Source organism: Leucoraja erinacea, chromosome 9 (genome assembly GCF_028641065.1).
Source record: "Leucoraja erinacea ecotype New England chromosome 9, Leri_hhj_1, whole genome shotgun sequence".
Lineage (NCBI taxonomy): Eukaryota > Metazoa > Chordata > Chondrichthyes > Rajiformes > Rajidae > Leucoraja > Leucoraja erinaceus.
The window spans coordinates 35,711,839-35,722,313 of record NC_073385.1 but is presented as its reverse complement, the minus strand read 5'-3'; the positions used below and the strand labels follow the sequence as shown (position 1 = coordinate 35,722,313).

Here is a 10,475-nt window from a genome sequence, read left to right as displayed (position 1 = left end):
TTTTGCATCTCGAAGCGACCTGCAGAAGGCAAGGAATGACACTGCTAAATCGTGCATTTCATTTCTAACGCTCTAACGCTCCCATCCCCCGTCCTATCTTCCCCTGAAAATAATTTAGAACACCAAAGTTATTTTTCTTTCAAAACCCGCCCTCGCTTAAACAACCCCCTCCTCTGCAGACTTTCCACGGGCCCTTGAATGATGAAGCGGATAGATGAAGATGCTCTTTTGAATGCGGGGCCGGGCAGTCCCCGTGCACAAAGTGCGGGAACGATTGGGACTTCCCCATTTTTTTTTTCCACACAGCTTCCTAAATTCACTCCACCATCAGGGGAAATAAAGGAAGAATTTTTTTTTAATTGTTATTCCCTAGCCCTCTCCCCCCCCCCCCCCCCCCCCCCCCCCCCCAAAAAAAAATAAACCCAGTGGATATTTTGGGTATTGATAAGGCACCCAGTCCTGGTGTTTATAGTGGAAACTGAACTTTAATGCCTGGGTCTGACGACCTGAAAGCTCGCCTATCCTTTCCCTCCAGATACTGCCTGGCCGGCTGTGATCCTTCAGCACTTTATGTTCAACTGGAGATTCCCACTGTCTCCTGCCTTTTATCTTTAATACCTGGATGGCTTTGCCCCTTTGTGGAATATTCCCGCTGATCGCTGCGCTCAAATACTCCCCTCCGCTCCAGTGCGGGTATTTTCCAAGCTTTCCCCACTCTGTACACTTTGTCCTCTTTTGCTGTTCTCTGGAATTTCCCAGCAAAAAGCACAGAGCTTTCGCATGACATGTGAACTGGAGGCGGAGACAAGAAGCCCCGCCCAAAATATAAAAAAAATCCCCGAAATGCGATGTTTTAAATCTGTTGCTTTGCAGCGCAGCGTCTCAGACGTGACGGAGCTGGTTGCTGGTTGTGCTTTTGGAGATACTCTGCATTTTTTGCATTTGGTTTTTTGGCCTTTTTTTCCTCCCCTTCAAACGCAGGGAGAATTTTCCCTTCAGTGCTTTAAAGCAATGGCAGATCCCGTTCTATTTAACAATTGCACGGATGGTTTGGGTCAGCAATTCAAAGGGAAGGGAAAGCTGGAGCCTGCGTGCGGATCGGCGCAACCCCCGGTCAGCAAACTGGGCGGACTGTTGGAGGATCGCTGCGACAGCGGCATCGGCTCGATGAACGAGAGGGACGAGGAGGTGTTGCGGGAAATCAGGGAGCTCAGCCTGGCCGACAAGCCCGAGCCAGCCCTGTCCTGGAAAGACTTCACCTCGGAGGATGGAGACACGTAAGTCTTTTGTAAAGCATTGCTTTAAGTAGTTTACTATTGCTCGTTTAAATAAAAACGGAATCTAAAATGTATTTTACACCCCCCTTAAAAAAATAAATTGCATGAGTAAAAATACATCTAAAGCTGGCTGGAAAAAAAACACGTAATACAACAGCTCAGCACTTTAGCGGGTAGCTGAAAGTTTTTAAACTCCTACGACTAAAACAAAAGACGCTAGAGTTTAAAACAAGTTGCAAAAAATATCCTTAATTGATTGCGTTGATATTAAATTGTTTGAGCAAACTTGTGTGTTTGGAGGAGGGGGGGGGGGGGGGGTGAGGGGATCTGATGAAGAAATGGTTGAGAGCACCATGTTCTGTCTGTAGAGGCGCGCTGGGCGTAGTAGTTCCTGTATCAGCTTGGAAAGTCCCTGGCATGGGGCCAGCGTCTGGCGCACTGATAAATATTTAACAGCGTGGAAAGTACCCAAAACCCCGAGCTTGCGCAACCCTGGAGAGTTCCGTCTTTGTCTAGAGTTCCGGCGCAACCTCCACCCTTCGCTGTGGCCGCTGCAGCAGGTTTTAACGTGGCATATGCCTCTCTTTCAGGTTCCTACACTTGGCCATTATCCATTCTGCCAAAGACGTCGTTCGCCAAATCCTTAACAACACACAGGATGGGGACGAGTATCTTCACCGTCAGAATAACCTAAAGCAGGTAAATATTTTTGCTGGGTTTTCTTTGCACGTCCTAGTTTATGGTAGAGGAGCAGAATTAGGCCATTCGGCTCATCAAGCTTATTCTACCATTCAATAATGGCTGATCTCTCTCTCCTAACCCTCCTAATGTAATCTGGGGGGAAAAAGTGCTGTGGTAACTCAGCAGGTCAGATATGATCAGTGGAGAACATGGATAGGCGATGTTTCTGATCGCTAATCCATGATTCTGGTGTTTTGCAGTATTATTACCTCAGTTTTATGCTCAGCACTGTCACTATTGTTTCAAATGTAATACTTAAGAGACTAAATAATTGTAAAGTGAAACTGATGAGTAGCTGAGGGGGTGGTTTCCTGAGATGGGAAAGTCCCACTTGTGTCAACAAATGACAAATGGAACTGGAACAACTAGCCTGCATTTCAGTTGTGCTGTGTCCCACTGCTTTCCTTTCTGTATTCTCACGTGAATGGTTCACATTTTGTTCTCCCCAGAGTGCCATGCATTTGGCAGTGATCACACAACAGACTGACGTGCTGCAGGCTTTGGTTTGGGCAGGAGGAGACCTGGGATCAAGGGATGTGAGTGGAAATTCGCCTCTGCACATCGCTTCCGAGATGAATCTGTTTGCGTGCATCGACGTTATCAACTCGTTCTGCACAAGGCCAGACATACGAAACCTCGTGGATAGCAAAAATTACAATGGTACAGATATCTATCATTTGCACACATCCAATTCAATGCTAATTTCACATTTATTTATCTTTTAACGTAAATTGTCAGAATATAATGTTAGATTTTTTAAATGAATCCTGTACATCTACTATTTCATAATGCTCTGGTTTTGACAATAATATGAAAATTGTAATATTACTGGCTGAAAGATTTGATGGTGAAAATTGTTTGCAGCATCTTGAGATGTTTCCACTTTTACTATTTCAGGTCTTACATGTTTGCATTTGGCAGTGAAAAACAGGCTTCCTGATATGATGAAATGCTTAATTCAACTAGGAGCTAATATTAATGTTCAGGTAAGTTTTTTTTTTTCATTTTCCAATTGATAGTTATCAATAATTAATATATTGACTGTGTTTCATGTTTTCACTTGCACGGCAATTATTAACAGCAAGGTGTGCTTCTTCTCCACAGGAACCATCCAGTGGTAGGACGGCACTTCATCTTGCAGTGGAGGAGCAGGATGCTGAAATGGTGTCCTTGTTGGTGCGTTGTGGGGCAGATCCCAATGTGCTGATGTACAATGACAGCGCTCCGTATCACCTTACTCTTGGAAGGAGTAACCTGAGAATCCAGGACGAACTTATTAACGTGACAGACCCGTCCATACGCATTTTGTACGAAGATAATCAGATGTGGGATGCTGAATCTTCTGACTGGGAGGTGAGTGAGCTGGAAGAAAATTATCTAACCATGAAATGTTTGAAGAGCAAGCTTTACTTTGCTTTTATGTGCACAAAATTAGTATAATGGAGATACGCGGAACTACAGGTGTTGGAACATTAAGCAATAGTGCGCCACTTTGATGCAACTGGTAGAGCTGCTATCTCGCAGCACCAGAGATCCGGGTTCAATCCTGACCTCTGGTGCTGTCCATGTGGAGTTTGCATGTTCTCCCTGCGACCACATGGGTTTCCTCTGAGTGCTCTGGTTTCATCCCAAATACGTGAGCAGTTTGTCAGTTAAATTGGCCCCTAAATTACCCGTTTGTGTGTAGGGAGTAGATGAGAAAGTAGAACATAGAACTAGTGTGACCAGATGATCAATGGTCAGTATGGACAAGCTGAGTCAAAGGACCTGTTTCCATGCTGTATCCCTAAACTAAATTAAAATACAAAAGTTCATGTTCTAAAGCCATCTCTAGATTTATTTGATTATGTGAGGTAAAATATGAACATTTGCCACCAAAATTATTGCTAATGTATAATTCGTTATTTTCTAGGCTTCTTTCAGCTACGACGACTGTGTCATTGGAGGACAACTGCTTGGGTATTGAAGATGATCCCTCTGCATCTGAACTTTTGTCTACTTCAATTCTGGGTTGAAGATGTGCATTGAAGCTTGGTTACCCAATCATGTAATTTGATGAGAATCATCAATGACTGACACTAATATTTCCAAGTCATGCCGTTGGGTGCCTTACAGAATTTTTACTGTAATGAAATATCTATCCCGAAGCAGAGAATGTTGTTGTAAGTTATAGTCGTAAAATGAAATTCTGCTGTTCAAAGGGATACATTGAATGCACTGTCGCAGACAGAAATATGTGAATCATTCTACACCGAGATATTGTGCATATTTGTAATGTATAAAATCTGTAAATATGTGAATTATTGTAAATATTGTACATTTTATGTGAAAATATTTGATACAAGCCTTGGTTATTTATTTTTTGTCAAATAAAGAATATGAAATTTTTAAAGTTGTTCCTTGCTGTTGAAATTGTAAGTTTAGGTAACATTTTTCTGACTCTCACAAACATTAACCTTTGAATTTTCACTTCCATAGTGTGTCTGGGGCACTGCATCTCTTAAGATACCTCTCTGGTGTTCCGAGGACAGCAGTGTAGTCGTGAGTTCTTGTGACAAATAGACAAAAATAATTGAACAACAAAGGGTCAATATAAACCAACATGACTTTTTACAAGGATGTTGCCAGGACTCGAGGGCCTGAGCTATAGGGAAAAGTCTGGCGGGCTGGGACTTTATTCCTTGGAGCACAGGAGGCTGAGAGGTGGTTTTATAGAGGTGTTTAAAATTATGAGGGGAATAAATCGAATGAATACAGTGCTTTTACCCCGAGTAGGGGAATCAAGAACCAGAGAACTTTGAGGTGAAGGGACCAAGATTTAATAGGAACCTGAAGCGCAACTTTTTCACGCAGAAGATTTGGATTTATGGAACAAGCTGGTAGTTGAGGCATGTACTATTACAACATTTAAAAAACACTTCGACTGGTACATAGTTAAGAAAGGTTTAGAGGGATAGATACATAGAAAATAGGTGCAGGAGTAGGCCATTCGGCCCTTCAAGCCTGCACCGCCATTAAATATGATCATGGCTGATCATCCAACTCAGTATCCTGTAACCTGCCTTCTCTCCATACCCCCTGATCCCTTTAGCCACAAGGGTCACATCTAACTGCCTCTTAAATATAGCCAATGAACTGGCCTCAACTACCTTCTGTGGCAGAGAATTCCAGAGATTCACCACTCTCTGTGAAAAATGCAAAACATCGGGAACAATCTTCCTGCATCTAGCCTGTCCAACCCCTTAAGAATTTTGTAATTTTCTATGATCCCCCCCTCAATCTTCTAAATTCTAGCGGGTACAAGCCAAGTCTATCCAGTCTTCATATGAAAGTCCTGACATCCCAGGAATCAGTCTGGTGAACCTTCTCTTTACTCCCTCTATGGCAAGAATGCCTTTCCTCAGATTAGGAGACCAAAACTGTATGCAATACTCCAGGTGTGGTCTCACCAAGATCCTGTACAACTGCAGTAGAACCTCCCTGCTCCTATACTCAAATCCTTTTGCTATGAATGCCATACCATTTGCTTTCTTCACTGCCTGCTGCACCTGCATGCCTACTTTCAATGACTGGTGTACCATGACACCCAGGTTTCGTTGCATCTCCCCTTTTCCTAATCGGCCACCATTCAGATAATAGTCTACTTTCCTGTTTTTGCCCCCAAAAGTGGATAACCTCTCATTTATCCACATTATACTGCATCTGTCATGCATTAGCCCACTCACCCAGCCTATCCAAGTCACCTAGCAGCCTCCTAGCATCCTCCTCACAGCTAACAATGCCCCCAATAACAATAACAGCTTCGTGTCATCCGCAAACTTGGAGATGTTGCATTCAATTCCCTCGTCCAAATCATTAATATATATTGTAAATAGCTGGGATCCCAGCACTGAGCCTTGCGATACCCCACTAGTCACTGCCTGCCATTCTGAAAAGGACCCGTTTACTCCTACTCTTTGCTTCCTGTTCTCTGTCCACATCAATACTGAACCCCCAATACCGTGTGCTTTAAGTTTGTATACTAATCTCTTATATGGGACCTTGTCGAAAGCCTTCTGAAAGTCCAGATATAACACATCCACTAGTTATCCCTTATCCACTCTACTAGTTACATCCTCGAAAAATTCTATAAGATTCATCAGACATGATTTACCTTTCATAAATCCATGCTGTCTTTGTCCAATGATTTCACCACTTTCCAAATGTGCTGCTATCCAATCTTTTATAACTGACTAGCAGTTTCCCCACTACCGATGTTAGACTAACTGGTCTGTAATTCCTCGTTTTCTCTCTCCCTCCCTTTTTAAAAAGTGGGGTTACATTAGCTACTCTCCAATCCTCAGGAACTACTCCAGAATCGAAAGAGTTTTGAAAAATGATCACTAATACATCCACTATTTTTGGGGCTACTTCCTTAAGTACTCTGGGATGCAGCCTATCTAGCCCTGGGTATTTATCGGCCTTTAATCCATTCAATTTACCTAACACCACTTCCCGGTTAACCTGGATTTCACTCAGTTCCTCCACCTCATTTGACCCCCGGTCCCCTGCTATTTCCGGCAGATTAGTGAAGACAGTTATTCAATTGGTCTGCAATGTCCTTGTTCCCCCATGATCAATTCACCTGTTTTTGACTACAAGGGACCTACGTTTGTTTTAACTAATCTTTTTCTCTTCACATATCTATAAAAACTTTTGCAGTCAGTTTTTATGTTCCCTGCCAGTTTTCTTTCATAATCTATTTTCCCTTTCCTAAGTAAGTCCTCCTCTACTGGACTCTGAATTTCTCCCAGTCCTCTGGTAGGCTGCCTTTTCTGGCTAATTTGTATGCTTCATCGTTTGTTTTGATACTATCCCTGATTTCCCTTGTTATCCACAGATGCACTACCTTCCCTGATTTATTATTTTGCCAAACTGGGATGAACAATTGTTGTAGTTCATCCATGCAGTCTTTAAATGCCTTCCATTGCATATCCACCGTCAACCCTTTAAGAATCAATTGCCAGTCTATCTTGGCCAATTCATGTCTCATACCCTCAAAGTTACCTTTCTTTAAGTTCAGAACCCTTGTTTCTGAATTAATTATGTCACTCTCCTTCCTAATGAAGAACTCAATCATATTATGGTCACTCTTGCTCAAGGGGCCACCCACAACAAGACTGCTAACTATCCCTTCCTCATTACTCAATACCCAGTCTAGAATAGCCTGCTCTCTTGGTAGTTCCTCTACATGTTGGTTTAGAAAACTATCCCGCATACATTTCAAGAAATCCTCTTCCTCAGCACCCCTGCCAATTTGATTCACCCAATCTATATGTAGATTGAAGTCACCCATTATAACTGTTTTACCTTTGTTGCACGCATTTCTAATTTCCTGTTTGATGCCATCCCCAACTCCACTACTACTGTTAGGTGGCCTGTACACAACTTCCACTAGCGTTTTCTGTCCCTTAGTGTTTCGCAGCTCTACCCATATCGATTCCACATCCTCCAAGCTAATGTTCTTCCATTCTATTGTGTTAATCTCCTCTCTAACCAGCAACGCGTCAAACGTTTGCAAATGGGACTCTTAGGGCATCTTGGTCCTCATGGATGAGTTGCGCTGATGGATTGTTTCTATGCTGTATGACTACTGCTTATGCATGGGTGAAATCATATGCACAGTTGATCATTACACAAAGGTAGCTGATACTCCACTTCTTGTGAAAGGACTCCACTAAGTTCACTGTGTTTGCAAAACTGAGATAGAGGTGCCGTTTGGCATCACACATGGAAGGGAAAATGACAGGGTTCTCTGCAAAACTGCAAAGGGCTCGAGACAACAGTGGCACTAACCTTTCGTTAGGGAGCCTGTGTTGGTTCCATATCATGTAAAATCAAGTGATCCATAAAACGTTCTCAGAATTGAGGTTAAGGTGAAGTGTTTAGGATAGGAGCAATACAATAGCGCAGTTGGGAGAGCTGCTGCCTTGCAATGCCAGAGACCTGGGTTCGATCCTGATGCTGCTACTGTGCCGTGTGGGCAAGTCTTCCTTGTGACCACATGGGTTTCCTCCGAGTGCTCCAGTTTCCCCCCACATCCCAAAAATGTGCAGGTTCATAGGTTAATTGCACTCTGCAAATTGCCCTTAGTGTGTACGGGGTGAAAGCAAAAATCGATGATTAGAGCGGACTTGGTGGCTCAAAGTTCCTGTTTCCATGCTGTACCTTTCAATCTATCAAAAACCTTCTGTAATTCCTGTTCAAGGACACCCAGGTCCCTCTGAACACAACACCTTTCAAACTCTCACCATTCAAAAAAAAATCTCCTCTGACAAACATAGAAACATAGAAAATAGGTGCAGGGGTAGGCCATTCGGCCCTTCGAGCCTGCACCGCCATTCAATATGATCATGGCTGATCATCCAACAATATCCTGTACCTGCCTTCTCTCCATACCACCTGATCCCTTTAGCCACAAGGGCCACATCTAACTCACTCTTAAATATAGCCAATGAACTGGCCTCAACTACCTATTGTGGCAGAGAATTCCTCAAGCAATTTTGTGGCAGAGAATTCTTAAGCAATTAACAACATTTTTACACATCTGCAACATTCCTATCCATTTCATGAACCTGACTATCTCCCTGAAGCCTCTCTGCATCCTCCTCCCAGCCTGCAATGCCTGTGCTATACAGCTCTATAATTCCAAAAATGCTCAATTCTGTTGAATAATTTATTGCATGGTACTCTGTCAGAGGCCGTCTAAACAACCAAATAACCCACATAATTTATTCTGCTAGTTATAGTCTCAAAATTCTTTTCAGATTTTTCAAACATAATTTCCTTTTCAAAAATCCATGCAGACCTGGACCACTCCGATTATTATTTTGGAAGTTACCTATAAACATTTTCTTATTAATAGTCAGAGATTCATGCAGCATTGAAACAGGCCCTTCAGTCCAAGACATCAATGCTGACCAAGATGTACCTGGTTCAACTACTTCCTTTAGCAGTTCGTTCCATATATCCACACCCTCCGTGTAAAAAGGACGCCCGTTAGGTTTCTATTAAATCTTTCCCCTCCCATCTTAAATCAATATTCCCTCTTTCTTAATTCCCCTGTGCAAAGAAGTCACCTTATTCCTCTCATGATTTTACACACCTCATAGATTCTAACACTTTTCCTATAGTTTTTGTCAAACTAATAAGTCTATATAGCTTCTGTTTTCCATCTCCCATTTTAAAAAGTAGAGTTACGGTTGCTTCGAGCCTTTGTCCGATTCTGTTTTTCTGCACTTCTCTGACACCTCTCTCCCCTTTCTTGATCTTGCAGTTTCCATCACAGGGGATAGAATACCGACTGAAATCTACTACAAACCTAACGATTCCTACAGTTATCTGGACTAAACTTCCTCCCACTCTGCCTCTTCCAAAGATACCATCACCTATCCTTAATTTCTCCACCTCTGCTGTATCTGTTTCCAAGATGAGGTTTTCCATTCTCGGACATCTGACATGTCCTCGTCCTTTAGTCAATGTGGTTTCCCTCCCAATGTGAGAGATAGATCCGTCATCATCTACATCTCCACCGTGCCCCGTAATTCTGCTCTAGAACAAGGATAGAGTTCCCCTGGTCCTCACTTTTCACCTTGCCAGCCTCCACAACCAACACATCCTCCAAAATGTCCATCACCTGCAAGATTCACCTTCATCCAGGGTCGTCAGCAGTCCTTCCAGCTGCGATAGAGATTCACGTGCACCTCCTCTAACCTCATCTACTGCGTCTAGTGTTCCCGATATGGCCTCCTGTACATCGGCGAGACCAAGTGTTGATTCAGCCACAATTTCACCAAACACTTGTACTCAGCCCACCAAGACCTATTGGATCTCCCAGTTGCTAATCATTTTAACTCCTCTTCCCATTTCCATACTGATGTTGGTATCAACAATTTTAGGTAACTACAAAAACCCTCTCCCTGCCTCATCATGCACCACACCCCCTCTTCTTTCCCTGTCCCCTTCTCCTGTACCCCAGCTGGGCTTGCACCCATTTCTCTTCTCCCCCTCCCCCTCCTCTTCCAACTACATTTTTTCCTCCAGCTTCACAATCCGTAATTGGTCAATCCTTTTGTTTCTCACTGTCCATCTTTTCATCTCTGACCTTTGTCCACCTGCTCATCAACCCCTCCACCTCACCTGTATCAACCTGCCAGGTTTTGTCCTGCCCTTCCCCTCTTCCTGCTTTTTACGATCCCCACCCTCCCTGCAATCAGTTTGAAGAAGGGTCCGGCCCAAAATGTCACGCATCCACGTTTGGCATTTCTCTGTCTGACCTGCTGAATCACTCCAGCAGTTTGTGTCTTTTCCAATAAACCAGCTTCTGCAGTCCCTTGTTTCTCTTTTTTTTTTGCCATCTTCCGCTCCTGATGTTAGTTTCTCAGGCTACACTTCACAGGCTACACCGACTTAATAATC

At 43.2% G+C, this 10,475-nt stretch overlaps 1 protein-coding gene across 1 annotated transcript; it reads left to right on the top strand.

Annotated features, from left to right (window-relative positions):
* The first annotated feature begins 852 nt into the window (after window positions 1-852).
* nfkbiab (nuclear factor of kappa light polypeptide gene enhancer in B-cells inhibitor, alpha b) lies at window positions 853-4,410 on the top strand. The gene is made up of 6 exons (XM_055640524.1): window positions 853-1,277; window positions 1,868-1,976; window positions 2,468-2,678; window positions 2,916-3,004; window positions 3,123-3,371; window positions 3,931-4,410. Exons 1-6 carry the CDS (start codon window positions 1,012-1,014, stop codon window positions 3,982-3,984), a joined length of 978 nt encoding a protein of 325 aa, XP_055496499.1. The 5' UTR covers window positions 853-1,011; the 3' UTR covers window positions 3,985-4,410.
* Window positions 4,411-10,475: the final 6,065 nt, after the last annotated feature.